Here is a 25355-nt window from a genome sequence, read left to right on the forward strand (position 1 = left end):
GTGCCGAAGCAGGGGAGACCTGGGGGGCTTCGAAGAGCAAAGGGTGAGAATTTTGTATGTATTTGGCCTACTGTGATGGAACTGTTAAACTAATGATACCCTTAGCTCCCTTGGGGGCTCAAAGCCCTGATTTAGGCATTTAAGCATAATTGCAGCCCAGCAGAACTGTGTATCAGGCTAATGCTCTGTTCTCTCACTTCCCCGGAGGCCAGAGGAGGCAGGAGCCATTCCCACTTCATTAGTATGGCAGCAGGGGGACTGTCCCAGCTCTTTTGCTGAAGCTAATAATAAAATTAAACTAATTGTTATGCCTGTTTGTGGAGAAGAAAGTGTGGCTTCTGGGATGATTTATTTCTTTTTCTCCTGATGCCTGTCTTGCTGTGACCGGTGTTGGAATGGCAGGGTGGGAACCCCAGCTCTCCTCCCTCGGAGCACAGATGTGTCTCGGGAGCAGAATCGTGACTCTGGAGTGTTTTCATCTGTGTGTGCCGTGGCACAGTACACAAACTGTTAAATTTCCTTCCATCAGCTCCCAAATCCATTCCTCCAGTTCATGCCAAAGCATGCGTTCTTCTATCAAGACCATATGTACGCCAAGACCAAGGTTCTAAAGTCAAGGTGTTTTTGAAATATTGGAGTGCAAATTATGTATCTGAGTAATCTTAACTGTCTTCTAAAAAAAAGAATTCTCTATCAGCCTCACATATAACTCAAAAGATTAATGGAAGGCTAAACTTTGATCCAAGTCCAACAGCTGATACCAACCATGAGACTTTACAGGCCTGAAAGCAAAATAGAAAAATCCAATAAAAAATACCTCCTTCTCCATCTTTGAGGCACACAGCCTCTTGGCCATGGTTTGGGCTAATACTGCTATTTTTTCCTCAGTTACTTAACCTGTTCTTATGTCACCTTTGTCCTGTGCCACTGGACCTTACCTAGAGCAGTTTGAATAAATTAATGACATTATTTAGGGTGTTTTATAGCTTTGTAGGAAACACATCTGCCTGATCATTGAGGAAGGCCATCAGGACGTGATATCCCTTGTCCTCTCTGGAACTCAGTCACTGTCTCGTTTGCTCAGCACTGTTTGTTTTTCCTGCCATCTGCACCCGAGCAAACACTTGCTCTGTGTTTTGACAAAAATATCAACTTTCAGGTCTTTAAGATCCCTTCCAATTCAAGCCATTCTGTGAGAAGTGAGGTGCCGTTAGAAATTGCTGCGCAATTGATAAGGGACTTTAGTCCCCAGAATTGTTCTTTGGATTCACCACTGATTCATGGGGGGTTTAAACTGTGTGAAGCAAGAAAAAAGCTCCATGCAGGGCTGCTTATAAAAATACATGTTACCTAAAAAGAAGTGAAAACACCATTGAATCCTTAGATGGGAATTGGCATAGGAAGCGCTTGGATCTGGCTTAGCACTGATGGGTGTGGGTGCCAGGCATGGGGATGGGCAGAGATGTGGAGGCATTACTGAAATCCAAGCTGAGGATTGCAAAGTTTAGGCAACTGTAATTTCTCTTCTTTATTCAGGAGATCCTTATCCTTCTGATAAGGATCTGGAGGGTGCACTTTCATTTGTTTAAAATGCAATAAATAAATATGAACAGAACATCAAAGGATGCTTTTTCTTGTAATTTTTAACTGCCTCTCTACACAGTGTTTCTGTGGATCCCTTGGCATCCATTTCATTGTGTTCTGACCAGTTTGTGTCTCTCACACTTGGTTTATAGGGTTACTGTCAGCAAACTGATTTTTCTGGGGTTTTCCCTTTCACATTTTTTTTTTGGGGATTGAGAAGATCCCAGGCCTGTGGGACTACTCGGCAGAGTTCCGCGTGTTTCCTAAAAGCACGTGCAAAATCCCTTTGAAGAATGTAATTTTATTGCTTACACTCACGAAATCCTCTCTTTGGTGATGCCATAATTCCAACACAAATGCTTAATTACGGTATTTTGTTACAAAATCCCCAACCCTTCTGTAGCTGCCTGGCTCCTTATCTCCAGCGCTGGGCTTCCTGTGATTTAGTAACACACAAACTGCAGCTCCAGTGCTCGAGGTGGAGAAGAGTAAAACGGGAGCACTTGAATGTTTTTTGCCCAAGCTGTGATTACAGCCCGGCGTTTCCCGGCGCTCGAGCCCTCTCTTCGGAGTGTAATTAGGAACACATTGATTCTTATTGCAGCTGGCAGCTGCTCGCTATTGCCTTTTTCAGCTTCTGACCCCCATAGTCCCGCTGACCTTTCCTGGGGTTAGTCGTAGGCCCTTTTCATTGTGATGGGCTCGAAGTGGCTCATGTGGAGTTGATTATTTCCTTGCTTGTCTGGCCTTTTTGGTGCCATAACTCCAAGTCACTTCCATTTTTTTCCCCTGCTTTTGGCTGACCACAGTGAAAGGAAATGCTTTTGCTGGCGACAGGATCGGTTTGCACGCTTGACTGACTCGATTGAGACCCTGAAAGGGGGGGAGGGGGAGGGTAATGAACACTGTAGGTGCTGCATTTGCTTTTTAAAGGTTGATGTTAATGATTGAGTGGTCATTAGGCATTCATAAAAATGAGGCTTCGGCCGGCTCCGTCGCCTTTTGGCACTGCGAGCCCCGCGGGTTGGCGTCGGGAGCGCGTCTGTCGCACCCCGGGGACGGCGGTGGCTTCGGGAGCAGCGCGGGGAGCGCCGAGCGCTCCGCTGTCACCTGCGCGCCCCCGCCGGGGTGCCCCGGCCCCGAAACGCCGGGAATGAACCGGGGACGTTCGTCCGTGAAGCCGCGGGCAGGCTGCCGGTGGCTCCCGGGCTGGAGCCCGCTCCTCCCAGCCCAGAAAGCTAATGAAGTCTATGTGCCAGCTGTTACACTCATTTTGCCAGACCCCAGGAGGACAGCATGAAGACAGTCAGTGATCAAAGGCTCTGGAGATCACTGAGGAGCCGAGCGGCAGGAATGTCTGATTGCTTTCTCTTGGAATGCCACAGGCTTCAATACCTCCTTTTTTTCTTTCTTTCTTTTTTTTTTTTTAAGGTGTCTTGGTGTGAGATTTAATGATCTAACTCAGCTTGCTCACGCTGAAGCCAGAGTATTTTAGTTATTTCAAGGGGATTCATTTGCTCTAAATTTAGGTGGTTTGAAAATTTGTGGCTTTTGTTGTACCGATAGCAGGTTAAAACGATATTTTTCTTGGTAATGCTAATAGATGACCTAGGGGAAAAAAACCATTTTGCAGAGCTTTGAGTGTTTAATCACATATGGTATTATAAAGTGATGTGGGATGAATCAATTTTGAGTTGCTGCTGTTTAAGAGAAATGGGAAATCTGTGTATCCAAAGCTGGTGTACTCCAGAGGGCTGTCACGATGCAGCTGGCGGGCAGTGCCGCCCCAGAGGCTCAGTCACTTTTTCCTTGGGCTTCTTAGCAAAGGCCGTCAACTCCTGGAGGTGGAGTGGGCAACCTCAATAACTGCCTCTGTTCCTGAGCATGCTGTTTCCTTCCTCCTCCTCCTCCTCCTGCTCTACCCGACATTTATAGGACCTGGAGCGTTTGGGTGGTGCAGAAACCCTTCCTCATTTAGCTGCTCCTCGTGGAACAGCTCGCTGAAAGTTGGAAGAGTGTTGGAGTGGGGAGTGATGGAGCACGAGTGCAGTAACAGATCGAGATGGGGTGGTGACTGTTGGGAAGGGAGGTCCTGGTGTTGTCCTGCCAGCTGGTTTGAGATGGCAGGAAGATGATTCAGGGAGCTAAACCAAAATGGGGATGAGATAATGCTCTTTTCATAGTCACCCTGCCCTCAGCTGCAAGGGTGGAGAGGAGAAGTTCACGGTCCAGTAAATAAGTGGGGCAGGATCTCAGCTGTGTATGGAAGGACACTGGAGCTTGGCACCACGGGAATGCATGGAAAACAGCATTTTGTCATCTTTTAGAGTGTGAAACCTTATTTGGGGGCAAACATGGGTAGGAGTGAGTTAATTTGGAGGTGAGGGTTAAGTTACGGTGCCAGGACCAGACCTGTGGAGCTGCACATTAAAGACCGCTGGTTTCTGGAGAAACAGCGACAAACATGAAGCTTTGGGAAGAGACAAGAGGGTCACTGCCAGGGCTGCAGAAATCCCAGCTGCTCTGGTGCCTGTGCCTCCCCATCATGGCTCAGTAGGGTGCTTCAGTGAGCCCACAGGCTGCTCCCTGGTCCGGGATGACCCATGTCCATCCTGGTGAGGTCTCCAGGCCGTGCCAGGCGTGTGAGCCTGTGCCAGCTGCCCTGCAGCATCCTGTGTGCCAGGCTGATGTGCCATTCTGGTGTTGGGGCAGCCCTGCTCCTGTGCTGGGAAATCACTGTCCCTTTCCCTCTGTCTGGAGTTAGAGGTGATGCTTTATTTTCTTGCCTGTGCATGTCATTGTGGGGAATGTGGGGCTGAAACTGGGTGCTGCTGGGCACCTGTCCCCACAGCTCTGTGCCCAGGGCTTCCTTTCATATAAAGGGTCTGTGACAAATGAGGTACACAGCTAGAATTCATCTTATTAATTACGTCCAGAAGTACCAGGCACAGGTTTCTGGGTGCCCCTGTGTGTGCAGCATGCTTCTGAGGGGCAGGAATCCATTGGAATGGTTGGGATGACCCCTCCCCCTGACACAAGTCTGTTATCTTCCTTGTTTCCCTTGATCCAAGAGCAATAATCTACTTTAGAGCTGACAAGGAGGTCAAGTGCTGCATGAAGATAACTGGAGGATGACTTTAGGTGAAGAGGTCTGGGTGGAAGTGGGAGAAATGTGGCCTTTGCCATGCTGTGCCTTTCTTCTGGGCTGGAGAAATGGCCAGTGAAAGTGAAATGTATATTTTCCTGTTCCATGAAAACCACGTCTGTCTCTATTCAACCTTGAATATTATTTATATTAATAACTCCTCTTTTAGTTTAAAATGCTCAGACAGTGACACCTCTTACTTCAAAATAATTTTGACTATTTGATCCACAAGTGATGGTGATACATCCTCCCAATCCAGGAACAGTGAACAGTGGGCAGAGTTGTTCTGAGCAGAGCTCATCTTGGGAGTCTAGAGTACTAAAATGGAGCCGCATTTAACCAAGGTGCTCCTCTTTCAGACCCCAACAGGACCCCAGTGACTGGTCCTTGCTGTCAAAATGTCCCAAATTTGCTGTCAAAATAACCCCTCAGGGTTATTGAAAAGATGGCAAAGGGAAAGACTTGTGTTTTTCCTTCCCTAGGGCTTTTTTAATTCAATGTTAAAGAGGCAAAATTTCTCCACAGGATTTCTAAAGACCAAAAAACTACAAGCTGTGGTCTTGCCCTCTTTTCTGTATTTAACAAGGGGCTTCTGGAGTTTTACCATCTGCAGAAGAAAAAGAAGGATTTTTGGGTTATGTTGTGTTGCTGGGTCTTATCTTCCCGTGTGTTCCCAGATGTACCAACGAGCAAGATGTTTCTGCCATCCCTTCAGAAGCAGATGTTGAGATGCTTCATTCAGATGCCCGAGTGTTGATGCTGAACAATCCTACTCCAGTTAAAGCCAATATTTTTCCTTTTTTCCTCCCAGTCAAAGAACTTTGGTCTTTGTGGCTTGCTGTGTGTACTCACTGCTTTGCAGTTGATCTTACCACTCCACAAGCCTGCAAAAGCCAAACTGGTAGGTCAAAAGAGGAGTAGCTGTTGACACTGGCAGCGAGGAACATGTAAGGAGAAAGATAAACAGAGGGAAATCAGAGCCTGGATAAAGTAGATCTCCAAAGATAAAGTTTAGTTAAAGATAATGAGCTGGCCTTGTTTAAAAAGACAGCTGCAAAATAACCCAGTAGCTCCATGTGCTGGGGTTAAAGTTGACCCAGAATATACGTTTCATTGCTTTTGATAAATAAATAGTGGAGGGAAGATTTGGCAAAAAGCAACATTGCCCCCAGCCCTCTTCAGCAAAGTGTTTGATGTTAACAAGTTCTCTGGGTGTTTACTTTGTCCTCTGCGCACGCTGGTGGAGCGGTGCTCCTGCCCTTGAACCGAGGGAGAATTCAAATAAACCAACCCCTTCGGCACAGCTGGGCTCTTCTGCCATCTGCGGCTTCCCAAAACAGCCCCGGCTCGCCTTGGGAACCAGCCTGGGCCACAGGATCGCCGGGTCTTCCCAACAGCTGAAATAAATTTGCCGGATCAGATAAAACTGCCCAGAAACGGGAGCAGAGCTTCACAGCATTTCTTGCCACCCTCTCGAGCTGTCAGTGTAACCCGGAGTGCCGTTTGTGGGCAGAAGTGGCAGTGGGCAAACAGCTCCATAAAATCCAGAGTGATTATTTAATTATGATTGGAGGCTTTTCCTGATGCTTAATTTACATATATGCTTTACAGTGATGCTGTGATGATAAAATATGGTTATTTTTAAATAAACCGCAGGAAAAATTTTGCTGTTGATATCTGGATCCAGCTTCTTGGAAAGCAAGTGGCTCTGTGAACACTCAATAAACTGGGGACTTATTCCTACCAAGCATGTGTATTGCTGCACTTGTTTCTGTGCTCAAGTAAAACTCCCAGTTATTGTGTGTGTGTTGGATACGTGTTTATATACGCAGCTGATAGATGAGATGTTTAAAGTCTATGTTGAGTGTTATCAGCAGCGGAATTGTATGGCCGGGCTGATAAATGAAGTAACTGTGCTAAATGAGCTCAGATCTTATCCATCATAGTGTTACACAAGGCCAGTAGGACATTTACATGAACGACAGCTGTGGATTTATTGTTTTCTTGGAGAAACCAGTGTTTGATTGAGACTCAGAGTGTCAGAAACACCGTTCCTGAGATTCACCTCGTGCAAGTTCTCTTGCTGGTTCCATGATTTAGTTCGTATTTTGCTGGTTTAACAATTTATTGTGGAGTCATTCCCCTGGGATCATATTTAGTTTGTGTTTTGCTAGTTTTCTGATGTAGTTTTTTTTTTGATGATGAAAGTGAGATCTCACACAGCTGAATAGTCATTTGTGATATGGCCAAGGAAGGGACTGCTCTCTCTAGAAGGAGCCATGGAGATAAAACTGGATATAATGGATACCCCAAAAGGATATAGGAGAAAGCACCATTTTTTTGGGAATATAAATGAGAACAAGACTAATATTGGTGTTTTTTAATTGCTATGGTTTGCCTGTGAAGCCCCGCAGAAAGAGCCAGCAGATGACAGGTCGCAGTGAGCAGGTTTCGAGCAACTGAGAGCAGTAGCGGCATTGCAGCAGTAGATTCATAGAAACTTGTAAAACAAGTGCAGCCTGATGATAGATGGTCAAATGATTATTGTTTGCAAACAATATTATCTCCAATAGATAAGCTGTTTACTTTGGACTCCAGCTCCTCTGGGTGGAACGGAGTCTAATTTATCAAGGCAGAGCGGTTCAATGCGGATGCCTCGTGCCCCAGCTGTGGAAAAACTCTTACATTAAGAATAGTACTTGGAACCACAGTGAAGTTCAGCTCTAACTCACTTTTACAGATGGTTTCTATATTGCAAAGAATATTGGCTGTTTCCTGGTTGTGCTTTTTTTTTTTTTTTTCTTTTAAACCCCAAACACTTTGTTGTAAGAGAGTTAAAAGACGAACTCCTGAAAGTCACAGTAGACATGTGCCTGTTTGTTTTGTAGCTGTTTCCGTGCCTCGTCTTAGTCTGGAGCTTTGGGCTTTCAATTTGGAAAATCTAGCGCTATGCATCCAGCCCCCGGGCGCTTCCAGGCACTGCTCGTCATCGCTGCCACCAGCCTTGTCACTGTCACCAGCACAGGTATGGCCTCGCCTAAGCCGGGGACTTGGAGGTTTTGGGGTTGAGCCCAAACTTTGGAACAAACAACGCTTGGGAGTGCATTTCAAAGTGGCCAACTTTAATGGATATTGTCAATAAACTGCTTTTAAGGAAGCATGGAGCACTGAAACGCAGCCTTACACTCAATATATGACTTTGCTTGTGAAAACTTGGCTCAAGACGAGCGCCAGAACATGGAAGTAACTGGATTACTTGGGTTTGTTCCTTGGGATCTCCATGGATTCAGCTGGACGCTAATTCTGCTGCATGCAGCGCATCTTGTGTTCCCAGGGGTCGGGAGGGGTTTAGATTTGCAGGGGGAGAGGGGAATCAGCCCTTTGAAATGTGAAAGCTGATGCGTGGCTGCAGTTGGAACAGCTCTGGTATTGAAAAAAAGAAGAGGGATGGTTTTAATTGACACATCTGCTCTGTGTAGTCAGCTTGTCTTAACGTAACCACACAAAAAAGAAGCTTTTACTACTTTTAGCACTTCATAGCCAATCGTTACGAGCAAATGGGATAAATTTTATTTTTCAAGCAGTCATAGGAGATAAATTCCAGCTGCAGGGTCACTGCTACCAATTTTGCCTTTTACGCGAAGTGCAGTGTTGGTGTCAGAAGCGAGGGCAGGGGCGAAGATGAAAGTAGCAGTATGATTTCATAGCAATTGGTGGCAAGCAAACTGAAAGGTCAGTGCTTCTTTCTTATCCCTGGAAATTCAAACTGAACTAATAGGAAAAACAGTTTTCTAATTAAAAGCTAGAAATGGACATCTGGAGTCCTGCGAAATGCTTGGATACCATTTTTATGGATTTCATCTTTTTTTGTTAAGTGAAGCCACACTTTAATTTCCAGTTTTATTTTTATGTTTATGCAGATAGTTTATGGTTCAGTTAAAAATGTGCAGTTTCTCATCTGAAACTCATAACCAGAGCTGGGATGGACTGACTTGAGAAGAAAAGCATGAACCCTGGGCCCCACCTATAAGAAAACTGTCTCTGACTTGGATGTCATTTAATATCATCTTGACCCGTACTATCTGGAATTCCTTAGATCCTTTACAAAATAGAAGTTGTTTTTCCCTGCCAGTGTGTCTATTTTTAATTTGGTTTTTTCTCCTAATTTATATTACTAACCAATTAAGTATTACTGGTGTTAATTGCCTTCTGCTCGCTTCCTTCATCCAAAATCTTTAGAGGAGAATTCAATAGAAAACAAATGGAAATACTTCCCAGTGTTTCATTGGCCAGGATAGGAAAAAATCTCTTCCAACAAGCAGGAATTTTCTTCTGGCAAATAAATGGATTTTCATAACCAAGTTCTGTGGAATTGAACCTTTTATTTATTAGCAGCTCTTCCTGTTTCTGTTCATCTTTACTCAGTAAAGATAATGGATGCCCAATTCATCATCCTTGTCCTGATGAAGTCCATGTATTTGGAATTAGCAAGAGCCTTTGCTGTTCGTCCAGCTTTTTTTATCTGGCTATTTTTAATTAGTTCTGCAGACTTGGAGACGGTTCTGTGTAAATACCTGGCAGGCTCCTGCCATTTCTAGCATTTTACAAGTCACGTCCGGGCCTGCTTCATATGGGACAGATCAGCTACAGCTGCGTGTTCCTGTGCTCCATCTCTTCAGGTGACGGGTGCTGTTTTCCTCTGGAGAAATCCAGTGGGATTGTAATTTTTGCTGGCCCTGGCAAGTGTGACACCTCTGCCTTGTGCACGCTTGGGGATGTACCTCCCCCTTACTACACCTACCTCCATTTAATTGTTGTTACCCCCTTTGTGGGGTTTGAGTCTTGACGTTTTCCCAGTGTTTGAGAGCGAGCAGGAATCTCTCCTGAGTTCCTCTTGCCAAGGAAAAGGCAACACTTGCTTGAGTATCACTTGCAACTCAGAGTTTAGAGACCCTTTATATGGTGAGTCTTTCCTACCAATCAGCAGATCGTTAACCTTATCAACTGTGTCCATGCAAAATTCTGGTCTCTAACTCAAGATATGTCTACTTTTCCTTTTAGATTTAACTCCTCGTTTTATTTCTGAGCCCTCATCTACTGTCCAGAAGTCTGGTGAGCCTGTCCAACTCCACTGCTCTGCCGAGCCCTCCACAGCTCACATTTCCTGGCTGTTTAATGAGGAACCTCTGGACAGCAGGGTGGGAGAAGTGGAAATCCAGTCAGGATCTCTGACAATCGTGTCCCTGAGCCCGGCGACGTGTGGGCGCTATCAGTGCGTGGCGAGCAGCGCCGTGGGCGCCGTGCTGAGCCGCCCGGCCACCGTGTCCATGGGCAGTAAGTTCACCTCCATTTCTGTGCTTTGCTCCTTGCCAATTCTATAGACCTCAGCTGGCTTGTATGGTTTGTTCTTCTTTGACTTTTAGAAAGCGCCTAGATCAAAATGTTCTGGGGTGGTTTTTTCCTCAGCCAGTACATACAATATGATGGATTATACACGTCTTGCCTTTTTTTAAATTGCATCATCTGAGACCTGTCAGGTGATGCAGGCCTGGAACATATTCCCCAGAAAGCTTGTGGATCCCCATCCTTGGAGGCTTTTAAATCCTTAGCTAGACCAAACCATGCCTGATGGATTTAGTGGTGGTGTCAGCCTCATTTCGAGTTGAAGGACCTCAAGGGTCTCCTTCAGCAAACACAAATGTTATTCAATGAAATAACATTCATTTCCATGAATTGGCCTGAAAAGACAAGATTCCCAAATGCTTCCCTTCACAAAAGATGTTGAAAGAGAAGCTGAGCTGCCATGCCATTGCAGAAGAGTGCTTGAGGGTTGAGGAGAAATCTGTGGGAATTGTTGCCTGAGAAATAAATGGGAGCTGCAGATTTTCATTTTAATTTGATTTGATCTAACCGGTGTTGATGTTCTTCAGGTGGGGATAGTCTTCTCTCCTCTTAGGGACAGCTTCCCTTCTCTTAGTTGCACTGGTTCTGATCAGTCTTTGCCTTGATGCTTCATCTGTAAATTATGTGACCTCAAGGGATTTGAAAGAGGAAGGACAATGTCTTCCACATGGAAAGGACGATGTGGTGCTTAGAATGGGAGCACAATATTCCTGCATGAGCGTGATTTGGCTGCTTGGGATCTGTGGGCTGTCTGAATCAGGTCTTTGTCAAAGCAGGGTTTGAGTGATTTCTCTGGAAGGGCACCTCATCTATGGAGCATGTCCAAAATCCCCTTGGGAGGAAAATCTCTTGTAAGTGTTTTGGTAAAGTACTGACCCATGGCCAGCCCCTCTCAAGAGAGCTCCAAGGGTGGCCAACATAGGAAAACTTCACAGCCTCAAAGAAGTCTGAACATGAAGGGAGTGGAAGAGCAGCTTTCACACTTCCCTCTTCCCTTGAAGGTTTTGGCAGCACACAGGAAGGTGCTGGGAGCTCTCTGCCTGCCTCACAGCACTGCTGTGTTGATTATCATCCCAGAACGACAATTCCATGTTTTTATGGACAGGCTTCCTGCTGTCAGTGTGAATTGTCTTCTGTAGTGCCTGCTGAGCCTGTGAGCAGTCCTGCAGCCTCTCCAGTGTCTCTGCTGGCTTTTCTGGGAGCAGCTGAAGGGATGTAGGAATTATTTTTTCTCCTCACTGTTCCCATGTAAAAGCTGGTGCTTTTTGTAGTAAGGAGGTGGATAAGGAGGGTTTATGCTGTTATGGGCTGCAGGGTGGACCAGGCCTGTTGATGTGAATGTCCAAAAACTGCACCAGAGAAGATGATCAGCATGAAACCAACTGTATTCTGAACACAAACACTGAGCTTACTGCCCTTTCCCAAGCCGTGGCTGCTCTTACCCTGTTCCCAACTCTCTCCAGGTTTAGCTGACTTTGATGCTTTGGGGCCGGCTCCTGTTGCAGCAGAGGAAGGAGGCACAGCTCTCATCAGGTGTAAGGTGCCAGAAAGTCACCCCAAAGCACAGGTTCGCTTCCTAGTGCGGGGGAAATGGCTGGAACAATCAACAGGTGAGGTGTTTTGTGCAGTGCAAGTATTCAACAAAAGCTTACCTGGAGTTTTTTTCTTTGAACCTAAAGGAAAAAAATCCTCTGGAAGCTTGCAGAATTTCCTGTGCAAATGTCTTTATCTAAACCTGCCCTTGGAAATGAGTCTCCTTTGCATGGTGATTTTTTTGTGATTGTATATGTCAATATAAATATTTACATAATATTTATCATATAATATTTACATAAATGTATATGTATATATAAATAGGTATAGCAGACTAATTGACTTTAAAAATAACAAAAATCTTTTGAAAATAAATTCAATTTAATCCTCTTTTTGCCTTCCCCACTTGTTTAGACAACTACCTAATTCTTCCATCTGGAAACCTGCAAATTTTGAATGTATCTTTAGAAGACAAAGGTTCCTACAAGTGTGCAGTGTACAACCCAGTTACTCACGACCTCAGAGTAGAGCTCACTGGACGGAAGCTCACAGTCACACGTGAGTATTCAGTTCAGCTTTCCAGAATTAATACAGTTCAAACAGAATAAATAACATCCCTAAGGTTTTTAGCAAGGGCATATCAGTGCCTCCAACACCAGGTTATGTAAGATCTCTCCTGCGTTCTTTGTACATTCAGTTATTTCCCCTCACTGTGGAGGAGCAGTGTGACTGCTTTGCAAATCCCAGGCAGTCACCTTTGGGAAGGGAATGCTGCTAATACTTCTGTTCCCAAATCTATTTTGGAGCAGAACTCCTGTTAGACAGTGTTAAAACATTGTGCTCAGTCCCAAGTGCGGTGTTTGAAAGACATGGAGGAAGACAGAGAATGGGATGGGAGGGTGTGGTTTAAAAGCTTGGTTGGTTTCTCCTGCAAGGACAAGCTAAGGGAATTGGGATTGGTCAGCCCATAAAATAGAAGCTTTAGGGGTGACCTAATTGTGACCTCCCAGTACCTGAAGGGAGCCTACAAGAAAAATGGAGAGAGAGGGCCTGGAGTGACGGGACAAGAGGGAATGGCTCTGATAGAGAGCAGGTTGATATTAGCTATTGGGTCTCTGTGAGGGTGGTGAGGCCCTGTGAGCCTTTCTGCCAAGAGAAGCTGTGGCTGTCCCATCCCTGGAAGTGCTCAGTGCCAGGCTCGACAGGGCTTGGAACAACCCGGTCCAGTGGAAGGTGACCAGAAGCCCAAACCATTCTGTGATTATATTCCACGATCCATCTCCTTTCCTCCAGGCCCTTCTTCAGGTGGCCCCCGCATCCTTCACCCGCTGGCTCCCCAGAGGCTGGCAGTGCCCCAGCACAGCGCCCTGACCCTGGAGTGTGTGGTCAGTGGGTCAGCCCCCATCCGCTGGGTGCAGGACGGCCGGGATGTGCTGAGGGGAGGCAGGTGGAAGCTGCTGCACTCTCACCTGGTGGCGGAACGGCTGGAGCCATCGGATTCTGGAAATTACTCCTGCGTGGTGGGAAGTGACTCTGGAACAGTGAAATATGTTAACTATTCGCTTACTGTACTTGGTAAGAAGTAAAGACATTTTCACATCCAGGCAGCAAACGTACCCTTCGTATACCTGCTAGTTTTGGCATGTGCTTCCAAACAGCCGTGCATTCCTTCTCAGCCTTCAAGCGTATTAAAATAAAGATTAGAGATCTGTTTGTAATGACCATATCCCATCATTTCTCCCAAGTTAAAATCCGTAATTATTTATCTCTTTAAACCATTTGCAGTCTGAAGTAATGAAACAGTGAAAGATAACAAACTCCAAGGGAAGAACTGATCCATTTATTTTCCTACAGAGTGCCAGTGTCAGTAATGTGCCAGGGAACCAGATTTGCTTCTTTTGAGGCTGTATGTGAACAAAAAGCTGGCGAGGGAAGGTGATATGTTTGGATGAGAAGCTAAACAAAAGCAGAAGAAACATAATCATATATTTGGCCTCTTTTGTTTGGCTGCTAGTTGTTCCTCCCCCCCGCTTTCCATTGTAGCAGATTTTCCTGGTATTTGAATTTTTCTGCATTCATGACGGATTTTGTTTGGGTTCTAAAATGTGTAGGTTAGATTTACTCAGAAAACAGGGTGTTGGCACACAACACTCCTCTTTTCGGGGGATGTCACTAATTAATTGTTTTGAAAATAGAAGTGTTTTATTTACAAGATTAATGCAAACATGCGGCTGTTGGAATAAAAGGGAGAAACCATTCAAATAAGCCCATGTGTGGGAAAACCAGCTTCGGGCTGTGCAGTTTGTGGTACTTGCTCAGCCTTTGGATGTGATAAGCCTGTGTAATGTTTCACAGCAGTTTTTTCAGGACTTAGCCTAAGTCGTTTATGTAGAATCATTTCCCTTTCCAGAACCTGCCTCACTCTCCAGGGGACTGCGGGACGAAACCGTGGCTGCTGGAGCGAGCGTCCATTTCTGGTGTGATGTTGGTGGCAGCCCTGCTCCCACCCTCACCTGGCTCCACAACGCGGCCCCTCTCCGTCCCTCCCCACGACATTTCCCCATGGGGAACCACCTGCGGATCTGCGGGGTCACCCCGGAGGACTCTGGCTTGTACCAGTGTGTGGCAAACAATGGAATTGGGTTTGTGCAGTCCACGGGGAGACTCCGTGTCCAGCCAGGTAGGAGCACTTGCAGCCCTCAAGAGCTCACATTAAGCATTTATACTTTAAGCTTTATTCTGTGGTGGTTTTTGCCCCTGGATTATGTATTAATTTGTTTCTGACCACTAATCTTACAAAGAAGGTGCTTTCAGCTGGATTTTAAGAGATGTAGGGATTTCTGGTGTAGTGTGGCTACTTGATACTTAAAACCTGGATTATCAGCTGCAATCAAATCAGCTTATGATTGGATTTGATGGGATTTATTTTTAAATAGAATCAGGATCCTGTTGTGCTGGATGAGCTGGTACTCCTAGTAGTATTGGCTGGTGAGTAGTTAAGCCTGTTCCATAATCAAGTTTACACAACAATCATCAGGTTTGGGATTAATGCACACTTCTCCTCTATCAGATTGGCAGGATCAGGTACCAGTAGTCTTTTTGATCTCTTTTCTGTCTAAGATACCTTCTAATACCCAGGGAATTTGATTTCTGCTGGCACAAAGATGCTGGCAAGACTGTTGCTGTCCCTGTTCTCTCCCTCTAATGTGTAGTTGAAGCTTTGAACCTTCTCTGGACCAGTTATGGCTGGTGTGAGCTGTGCAGAGCCTGGCTGAGCAGAGATTTCGTGGCCTGTGTGTGTGTGGAATGGAGTGAGCCAGTCTTGCCTGCGCTGTTTTCCTCACTGACAGTCAAGTCTTTGTCATTTAGAGAATTTAAAGTGTGGTTTGAGTGCAGGTTTTTATCAGCCTTCTCTAAGGAGGAGTCTGTGTTGATCTCTTCAGTCTGGAAGGGGAGTCTAAAGATGCTGTGTAGGGAAGAAATAATTGTTAAAATGGTTAGAAAGAACCACGTGTGGTTTTTTAAATTGTATTGACTTGTTTTGGCATTAAGTGTCATATCCCTTCGTTGAATTCATTCTTTGGTTGTATTTCCCCCCAGGCGAAGACTCTGTCCCCATCATCATCTCTTCCCCAGCCAACACCACTGTGGTGGCTGGTGGGGACGTGACCCTGTCCTGCAATGCCACCGGCCTGCCCGCTCCTCTGATCCGCTGGTACGACAGCAGAGGCCTCGTCATCAGCCACCCTGCCCAGGGGCTTCACCCCAAACCACAGAGCCCTCCCCCGGCAGGGCCAGAGCTCTCCTGCCCCTCGGTGCCCCGCCTGGGCTGGGGCTCCCTGCGCCTGCGGAACGTCACCCCTGAGCGTGCCGGGGAGATCCGCTGCGAGGCCAGCAACCAGCACGGCTCTGCCCTGTCCACAGCCTTCCTCACAGTCGGTGAGTTGAGCCCCCGACTGCCCTCTTGACTCCCTGATTTAGGTGAGAAATGCCTCAAAATAAGAAATGAGTGGCAGGTGGGTGGGGCAGAGTCTCAGGGAAAGGGAGCAGAGGAGTCTTAATTGTCTTCATGGAGCAGTTCCTCCCTCCCACCTTACGCAAAGGAGGAATGCTGTGTGCATTGCACGGACTTAGCATCTTCCGTGTGATAAAAACTGTCCAAAGGTGGTATTTTTTATCTATTCCTTGAAATTGCTACTAGGAATAGACAGTACTTACACTAAAGCAAGATGGGAAAGAGCCTTTCCTCACACTGGAATATTACGTGACATTAATATCAGGTTTGAGCTCCCCCAAATTCCCTTCACAAGAACTGAGGTACAGATTTTTAGTTACGTGAAGTTACTTAAGTTTCTCAGCTCTTTCAGCACCTTGCCTTAGTTAATTTTGCTGAATGGCAGGGAGATTTCAGGTCAGTGGGAAATACATGGCCCCATATTTAAAGTTCTTTGGTTAGAGTTTAAAACTCCTGTAAATAACATGAAAAGATGCTTAAAGGTTCACTTAGGGGGAAAAAAGAAAGAAGAAACCTCAAGAAAGTGATCCCATCATGTAGTTTTATAAATCAGTTATTTTTGGACCTTGCTGAGTGGAAACACGAAACTAAATATCATCCCAGAATTCAGCCTGTGTTAAAGAGAAAAATCCCACTGCTTTGCCTCAGAATTTTATGGCAGTGAGTTCAATTTTAATGCTTTGTTTATTAACTTTTATCGGTTTCTAATATGTTGTACTGGCTGCTGATTATGGTGCAGAGGGTGGTTAAGGCATTTGGTTTTGATATAAAAGTCCCTGAGGACTTTCTGGGAGCTGTTAGGGGTTTAGAACAGCTCCCAGCCATGCCAAAGACATGCTCAGACACTCAGCTGTTTAATGAAGAATTCCCACCAGGTAACAGTTCCGAAGCACCTGAATGACTTCAGCTGAAATTCCAGCGCATTTCTTTGGTAGGAGGATCAGCTTAAGCACCTCTCAGCCTCAGTACCCAGTCCCTTAATTTGCCTTGTCCCAGCACACAGTAAGAGAGCCCGTTCGGCTGAAAAATAGATCTTTTTTTCCTTTCCTTCTGCTGGATCTATTCCAGGCTGTGATTCATTGCATGGTGTTAGAGCAGGCAGGACAACTTCAGCTGCCATCATAGTGAGAAACCACCAAAATGTAAAATGATGCCTCTGGATCCTGTACCCACGGTCCTCCCTTTTCTGAGTCTTTTTTAGACAGTTGTGGGGTTGGCCTGCATGGCAGGAGCTTCCCAGAGCTACTGAACACAAGGTTAAATCTCCCAAATAACTTCATCTAATGGAAATGAAGGAGAAAAATACCCTGCAGGCAATCTGAGTAGCAGGAGAGGGAGAGAAAAACACAAGGACCATTTAGTCTACACAGTGGGTGTTTCAGGGACAAATGGCTTGAAGTTGCTCCCACAGAAACCTTAGAGAAGCTCTGAGAAGTCCTAATGTGAACCACGTGCCAGGTGTGGGTGACCTCACTGGTGTGCTGCATCCTGGTTTTCAGAGGGCTTTCCCAGCTTGTGCTGAGGTGTTTGGAGAGCTTGCAAAGCAGGGAGGATCCTCTGGCTGTTACAGAAGCAGGGAAGAAGTGCCTGGGGAATGTGACCTGTTTGCACAGCAGAGATAAAACCCAGGGCACAGCCAGGGCACGGCAGCGGGCTGGGCTCTGCCTGTGGCTGTACCCTGGTCAGGAGAACAAGCAAAGGTGCTGTGAAACACAGCAGGTGGGGAAAGGTTTCTGCAGGAGGAGAGGCTGAAAAAGTGAGGGCTCTTCCCCTTCAAAATGAGGCAGCTGAAGGGGAGAAACAACAGCAGGCAGTAGAGTACCGGGTATTATGGAATGTGTGAGTTGGAGCCAACTGGGAGAGCTGGGATGGTTCATCCTGGAGAAGGATCTGGGAAGATCTTAAACACCCTTCCCATGCCTAAGAGAGTGGGAGAGGGGTTTTGTACAAGGGCTTGGAGTGATAGGACAAGTGGGAATGGCTTCCCACTGCCAGAGGGCAGGGTTAGATGGCATACTGGGGAGAAATTCTTCCCTGTGAGGGTGGTGAGACCCTGGCACAGGGTGCCCAGAGAAGCCGTGGCTGCCCCATCCCTGGGAACATTCCAGGCCAGGTTGGACAGGGCTTGGAGCAACCTGGCCTGGTGGAAGGTCAGTGGGGCATGGAACTGGATGGTCTTTAAGGTCCCTTCCAACCCAAATCATTCTAAGATTCTATGAATATGTTCTTTTAATATCCAAATTTGGGACATTCAGTCCTTCTCGGGTTGCTGGTGGGACATTCAGTCCTTCTCGGGTTGCTGGTGGGATCAGGATTTGGGGTGCACGCTGCCTTTGGCCTGACTCAGCTCAGTGCTGCTGGTGTACCTCAGTGGGATTGGGAAGCTGAGGAAGAAAAATCTCCATGGCTAAGGGGAAAGGGATGGCACTGAGAGCAACAGCCAAAAAAAGTTGCATAATGACACAGCAGCAGAGGGAAGGCTGATGTGCTGGGTTATATGGGCAGTAATTATACCAGAAACTTTGCAAAAAGAGCTTAGATCTGAATTACTTAATGGGAATTGTTACCCGGGGGTTGTTTTCCAAAGCAAAAATACAACAACCCAGCAGTTGTTGACGACTCCCCTCCTGCAGCAATGAACACAGTGCTGGCTGTGGGTCTGCTGTCACCAGCTGAAACCACAACTCATTCTCCACTGCAAGAGTCTGTGTCCCCAGTGCCAGCAGGCGTCAAACCAGACCGTGCCCACCCACATCCTCGGGGTCCACCACGGCGCTGAGGGCCTTCCACCTCCTCCCACTTGTTTCCAATATCACGCCCTTCCCGCTGCTCCACTGACAGCAGAGATACCCTTTCACTCAGGGATTGTTCTGGGAGTGTCTGGCATTTTAAGACCATCTGGGCTTTGGGGACACCCTCCCCACGTTGTTGCCTTCTTCCTGTCTCTGAATTTTGTGGCATTGCTAAATAAACGAGAAGAAACAAACAAGGAATGCTTGCCGAGAGCGTGTCTTCAATTTGAAAAGAGAACTTTCCTTCCCAGCTTTTTTAAAAGTGGCCAAAAATAGCAGCCACACTTGCTGCTGGTATTTTAATGGAGGTTTGAAGGAATCTGAGTCAGCCAGGCTAACACTGCCTAGGCTTTACATTACCAAGGAATTTGTTTGTTTTGTAAACCAAGTTCCCTTCATTCCCTTCCCCTTCCAGACCCCGGCACGTAACATAAACCTACACAAATCTGAAAGGACGGACAGGGCTCTGAACATCTGGCTGTCCCGCTGTTGCCGTGTGCAGCCTTGAGGAGCTGCGCTGCTTCCCAAAGCTTCTTGCTTTAAATACTGATGTTTTCTTGTCCTGGATAATCTCAGATGTCCAACCTGCCACCCTTTTCCTGCCTGGATTTATGACGAGCCCTGCATCAGCCGAACAGGGCTTTTTTTTTGGTCTTGCGACCTCTTTTAGACTACTGATGCTACATAGATTTCTTTTTCATACCAGCAAAAGTAAATAGGATGGAAGAGGCTGGAGAAGGATTTCTAGAAATGCGTTGGTATTAAATTGCATGTAGATCTTCCTGTAAACTGAGTTTATTCTCAGCATAAATTTTCAAATGAAGTAGTTGAGTTGTACAGCTTTCAAAGCTTCTCTAAATTACAGCTAAAACCTCAGAAACTGGGATGGGAGAATGTCTTCTTGTGTGCATGCCAGTGCAGGCCATGAAAAGTTCCTTGTACACTGGCATACAAATTACTCTGTTTGTCTCACAAATTTAGCTATATACTTATTTATTTCTTTAAGATGCATTGCCATGACTTAATTTAGTGGCGATACAGTCAAACTGTGCCTGCAGACCTTGAGTTTCAGGTTTTCTCTCTCTGCTGCTGTGAAAAAAACACCAAACCAAATAAAACAAACCGAACCCCACTGCTGCGCCCTGAAAAAACACCCAGGCCACAGCTTGGCACCAGGCTCAGATCTGTGTGGACACCTCTGGACCTGGCGTTTTGCAGCAGGGCTTGTTTGGAAATGTCACTCTGAAATGATTTAGTGTCCCCTCGGCGTGGGGCGAACGTACGTCATCGTGGGGATGTAACCAGACCCTCCCTTTGCAGTTCCTTCGGCAACTGGCACGAGAGCAGGAGAAACAGCTCCTCTGGAGCTCGCCCAAAGCGACGAGAGCGGCGCTGATTTTGGTGCAGAAATGGCATTTTCGAGCTCTCCTCCAACAAAATCTCCTCTGGATGCGGCTGGGATGGAAAAAGCGTCGAGTGCGGCCACCCCACCCGAGGCCCCCATCATCCTGAGCCCCCCGCAGACGCCCAAGCCGGACACGTACAGCCTGGTGTGGCGGCCGGGCCGCGCCGGGGGCCTGCCCATCAACGCCTACTTTGTCAAATACCGCAAGGTACTGTCCCCAGCCAGCCATCCTCAGCCATCCCCAGTTATCCCCAGCCATCCCCAGTTATCCCCAGCCATCCCCAGCCATCCTCAGCCGTCCCCAGCCATCCCCAGCCGTCCCCAGCCATCCCCAGCCATCCCCAGCCATCCTCAGCCATCCCCAGCCATCCCCAGCCGTCCTCAGCCGTCCCCAGCCGTCCCCAGCCGTCCCCAGCCGTCCCCAGCCGTCCCCAGCCGTCCCCAGCCATCCCCAGCCGTCCTCAGCCATCCCCAGCCATCCCCAGCCGTCCCCAGCCGTCCCCAGCCGTCCCCAGCCATCCCTAGCCCCCGGGTGGGGACACGGTGCAGACATATCACAGGTCTGTTGGGTTTCCCAAGGAACCAGCAGTGCTGGTGTTAACCAGGACACGGGCTCAGGCCAGGCAGAACACAGCAGGTAGTTGAAGCACAACGTTCCTGTGCCCACAAACAGCTTGTTTGAGGGATGGCTGACATTGTCACCAATACACTGCTCTGCCTAGTTTTAAGTGAGGTTTATCTAGGCTTTTCTGTCCTTTGCAGTGTCATTATGGAGAATGGGGCTCCAGGGCATGTTGTGTGCAGAGTCAGTGGGGTTAAAAATACATTTAAACGTGAGCCAGTTTGAATCTGTGAGCGAGAGCAGAAGGGAAGCAGAGTCTTACCTTAGTACATCACTGAGTTTGCTGCTCTTGGTCCCAAAGGGATTCAATTAAACTGAAGTTATCAAATATGAAAGTGAACTGAAATTTGCGGGGCAGTACCTGCTATAGCGTTAAAAATGGTGTGTCAACACTGAGGTCTTTTGCTTAACATCACGTGATGGGATTCCTGGGGTCTCTTGTGCAGAGGCAGGAGTTGGACTCTGTGAGCCTCGTGGGTCACTTTCAACACAGGAGGTTCTGTGATTCTAAAATCAGAACCAAGCAACGCTTCCATCTGTTCTTCCAAGCAAACCAGTTTTCTGCGTGGCAAAGCTGTTTGATTTATTTTTCATAAGCTTTTTAATCCTCTACATCCTGATCTTGTCTTAGCCTGGAGGGAATCCTTAGATTTTTGGCCTGTTGATTCCTGAAAACCAAGTGCCAGAGTTTGTTGGTGATAATTTCTCATCCAAAGGCAGTTGGTTCACATAAGCCCTGGAAGCTCTGAATGCTTTTTTGACCTTTTTGACGCTCTCCCTTCTCTCACACCAATCCTTTCCACATTAAATGTGCTCACTCATGCATTTCTCAGCATTAAATTTATCCTGGTTTTTAGGGTGGTGCTCTCCTTATGTCATTAAATTATTTTATTGATTTCCCTCTTTTAAAAGAAAAAAAAAAAGCTGGGGGAATAAAAGCCTTGGAGTGGTTGCTGTAGAAGAAAATAGTTGAACAAAGACCTCTGGCATAACCTTTGATAATCCACAGCATTTAGATCTGCCTCCAATGTTTTATTAAAGTCTTATATTGTTTAGTAGTTTATTTTTGGTGGAATCTTTGTCTTTTCCTTTGGGATTTGGGGTAATGTTTTCCTGCAAAGGTCAAGCATTAAGAGACTACCCAGAATATCTTTCTTTTCTTTAACGGAGCTGGTGGTTACACTGCTAAGTTAAAAAGTGTTTCTGTTTAAAAAAAAAAAAAAAAGGAAACATGCAGTGATAAACCCAAATCTTTGGTCTCCCTGCCAACTTTTTTCCCATCTTTAAGGAGTAACTAAAACATAATTTTTGTTGCCCATTTTAGCCAATAAATATTTTTAAATGCTGCAGTGCAGGGAAAGCTGGGCTAGTACAGGGAAAGTCTCCTTCTCATTAGGGTATTGGGTCCAGCCCTTTAGTAGCACACAGCTGAAGGCTGATTGAAGGCTTGAAAATCATTTGGGCTCTTGTAGTTTTAGCTACAAGTGAAAATGAAAAAAAAAAAGCCAGTCAAAACCACCTGTGTGTATGTGCATGGAGAGGGAAAATCAGTTTATCCAAGGAGTGCTGTGAAAGTGGGTGCAAAGCTGCTGATTTGTAGTAGAAGTGAGCAGTCCCTGGTTCCGAGCATGCAGTGCTGATGGTTTCTCCCTTGTGTGCAGCTGGAGACAAACCATAGGTAAATGTAGGAGAGCAGGAGTTTCGGTGAGGGGCGCGATGCAGGGTGTGAGCAGCCCCTGGTTCCGAGCATGCTGTGCTGACAGTCTCTCCCTTGTGTGCAGCTGGTGGTAAACCAGAGATAAATGTAGGAGAAGAGCAGGAGTTTTGGTGAGGGACAGAGATGCTCTGGTTCTTGATCAGGGTGTGAGCAGCCCCTGGTTCCGAGCATGCTGTGCTGACAGTCTCTCCCTTGTGTGCAGCTGGAGGTAAACCCGAGGTAAATGTAGGAGAAGAGCAGGAGTTTTGGTGAGGGACAGATGCTCTGGTTCTTGATCAGGGTGTGAGCAGCCCCTGGCTCCGAGCACGCAGTGCTGACGGTCTCTCCCTTGTGCGCAGCTGGAGGACGGCGTGAGCGCGGCAGGCGGCTGGCACACGGTGCGAGTGCCCGGCAGCGAGAACGAGCTGCGCCTCACCGAGCTGGAGCCCTCCAGCCTCTACGAAGTGCTGATGGTGGCCAGGAGCGCCGCGGGCGAGGGCCAGCCGGCCATGCTGACGTTCCGCACCAGCAAGGGTAGGTGCAGCACAATGTGCCCTGTGTCCTGGCCTTCCAGAGACATTTATTTAATGACATCAGTCGTTTAATGGCATCTGCTCAGCCATATGTGAAATATTCTGCAATTTATTTGCTAAAGAACAGCCTCTAATAGCTAAAATTGCTGTAGGGCAAACTTCCCTGAGCGTGAGGCTGTTGGTAAGTAGAAGCTATTAAAAGCTTGATAATATTATTTTTGGGGTGATTGTTAAGATTTGTACTGTGAGGTTTCTCTTGCTTTAAGGAGCAAAGTTGGGAGCAGCCTGTCCTTGCTGAGGTTTTTAATCACAGAAGAAACTCTGCACCAGTGAGTTTTCATGTATCAACAAAGCTGTTCCTGGTTTGCTTTGCAGACACCTCAGTGACAATCTCTGCTGACCACGAGCCAGCTGTTCTGATAGTTGTGTGCAGACAGCAACAAGCACAACATTCCTAATCACAGCATTTTTTTCTTTCAAGCTTGGATGCTAGTGCCTGTGCTCTTTAGCACACAAATAAGTAGATATTTTTTTGTACTACTGTATAAGAATGACTTTTAAGTGACAGAGGGCAGGGTTAGAGGAGATATTTGGAATAAATTCTTCCCTGTGAGAGTGCTGAGGCCATGGCACAGGGTGCCCAGAGAAGCTGAGGTTGCCCCCTCCCTGGAAATATTCAAGGCCAGGTTGTATGGGGCTTGGAGCAACCTGGAATGGTGGAAGCTGTCCCTGCCCAGGGGAGGGGGTGGACCAAGATGAGCTTAAAGGTTCCTTCTGACTCAAACCCTTCTGGAATTCTGTGAAGGACAGGATAGCTTAAATTTTTTTTAAGAATTTCATGTCTTCATGAAATTTGTGAAACATACTTGGATCCTTTGCCCTATTCATCCTTATCATCATTCTGTCAATGAGCAGATACAACACTGATGGCCCCCCACCTCTGAAAATCTTCCCCCCTCTAAAAATGTCAACAACTCCCTAATTGTGACCTCCCCACCCCCCAGAATATCTCTGCCTGATGAAACTTTGGGTCCCTCTCAGGCACTGGCTGACCTACTACTCACCCTACACGGCCCAGCAGACACAGCCCCAGCCTGCACCAGCCTCGCCTAGACACACAGAAATGTTCAGTGTGGCTGATCGGTCCCTCACCTGCTCCAAAGGGAGCCTCATTCTTCATCTGCATCCATCAGCAGGCTGGATGAGGATTTTACTTTGGCTCCTACTTACACAAAGAAACCTCTAACACAGGAGTCCTTCTCCTGCTGCCCCTTCATAGGCGGTGTCCTGCCATGAGGCCAAACACCATTTTGAGAGGCCACAGTCATCCATCCCCAGCCTGTTCTCAGCCATCCCCTTCCTTGCACAGACCCTCGGAGCATGAGTCTGAAGAGGATTCTCTATAGAAAACCCCATACTTACCTGATTTTTTGCCTTACACCTCCTCCCTTTATCATCACAGGTGCACATTCCTCCACCCCACCTTCCTCCACAAGTCAGGTTCAAAACTGTGGCAAAATCCCATTCCACCCATACTTTCCCATAAAAGACATCCTAGTGTTCATACTCATGTTCCTCCTACTGCTAACAGCTTACTGGGGGGCCGAGCAAACTTCCCACCACCAAAGCCACTTGTCACAGCCCATCATATTAAACCCAGATGATGCTTCCTCTTCACAGTCCTGTGGTCAATCCCTGACAAACTCACAGGAGTCAGTACTGCCACCCCTACCCTGCTCCGTACTGTTCTGCTGCCCCCACTGCAGCAGGTCCAAAGCCCTCTCAGCTTGGTGTACTGGCTCCAGCTGCTTCCACGGCATTTTTACTCCTTCTTTAGAAATGGATTTCAGTGTGTAATCTTCTCCACCTGGTGATGTGATGAGCGGGCTCGGCAGCACAGGCAGGAGCTGGCGGCATCACCACTAAGCACTGTGGATGTCAGTACTGCAAATGGATGGTCACTCACCCACAGCCAAGTGCCTGGGTGGGAAATCTTTCTTGCTCTCCCAGAGAAACTCCCTGACTGCTATTCTGACTGCTCAACCTGGGATTTGGAGCCAGGGCAGCACAATAGCGAGTGACCTTGTAGAGTGAGCATTGACAAGCAGCATTTCCTCATGCAGGCCCTATACTCATATAATGTCTGTCAAATCTTCTCAGAAAGAACATCATCCTCGAAAAACACTCAGGCTCCATCTCCACCCGTGGGAATCCCCAAACATCCCATTGTTCACGAAGGCACAAATAATTTCGGTGTCATCCTTCCAGACCCGTCTCGTCACAGTGGAGGTAAGAGTGTGGACGGTTTGTGATTCAGGTGTTCAAAGTTGTGTTGCAAAGAGCTGCATCTGAATTAACCTGTGTTTATTACTGCTCCAGGTGCTCGTATTGCCCCCTCTATTTCCTGTTTATTCTGAGGTTACTCTGTTACATAGGATATTTCCAAGGATGCTGCTGCCTGCATGTGTGGCTCTCAAGAATCAAGAGAATTTTCACTTACAACCCATGTTCTTGCTGCTCATTTTTAAACCTGTGGTTTCTTTTTGCTAAATACTCTTTCCTTCCACTGAGAAAGAGCCAGAGGAAGAGGAAATGGGAAATGGCTGTGTCAGAGCTTTAAGTTCTCA

At 46.8% G+C, this 25355-nt stretch overlaps 1 protein-coding gene and 1 pseudogene across 3 annotated transcripts in view; both read left to right on the forward strand.

Annotated features, from left to right (window-relative positions):
• CDON (cell adhesion associated, oncogene regulated) overlaps window positions 1-25355 on the forward strand; it is a 54512-nt gene that overhangs the window by 11322 nt on the left and 17835 nt on the right. For all 3 annotated transcript variants that reach the window (XM_066203288.1, XM_066203289.1, XM_066203287.1), the window contains 10 exons: window positions 7618-7754; window positions 9791-10063; window positions 11596-11742; window positions 12080-12223; window positions 12959-13240; window positions 14076-14345; window positions 15266-15604; window positions 19793-20085; window positions 22555-22729; window positions 24889-25017. In XM_066203288.1, coding sequence (XP_066059385.1) covers window positions 7679-7754; window positions 9791-10063; window positions 11596-11742; window positions 12080-12223; window positions 12959-13240; window positions 14076-14345; window positions 15266-15604; window positions 19793-20085; window positions 22555-22729; window positions 24889-25017 — 2128 coding nt within the window. In that variant the 5' untranslated portion in view covers window positions 7618-7678. The remainder of the gene's footprint in view (window positions 1-7617; window positions 7755-9790; window positions 10064-11595; window positions 11743-12079; window positions 12224-12958; window positions 13241-14075; window positions 14346-15265; window positions 15605-19792; window positions 20086-22554; window positions 22730-24888; window positions 25018-25355) is intronic.
• Window positions 23484-24822, forward strand: LOC136300890 (cytochrome b-like; annotated as a pseudogene).

Source organism: Chamaea fasciata, unplaced genomic scaffold (genome assembly GCF_029207755.1).
Source record: "Chamaea fasciata isolate MVZ Bird 193981 ecotype frontalis unplaced genomic scaffold, bChaFas1.0.hap1 SCAF_24, whole genome shotgun sequence".
Classification (NCBI taxonomy): Eukaryota; Metazoa; Chordata; class Aves; order Passeriformes; family Sylviidae; genus Chamaea; species Chamaea fasciata.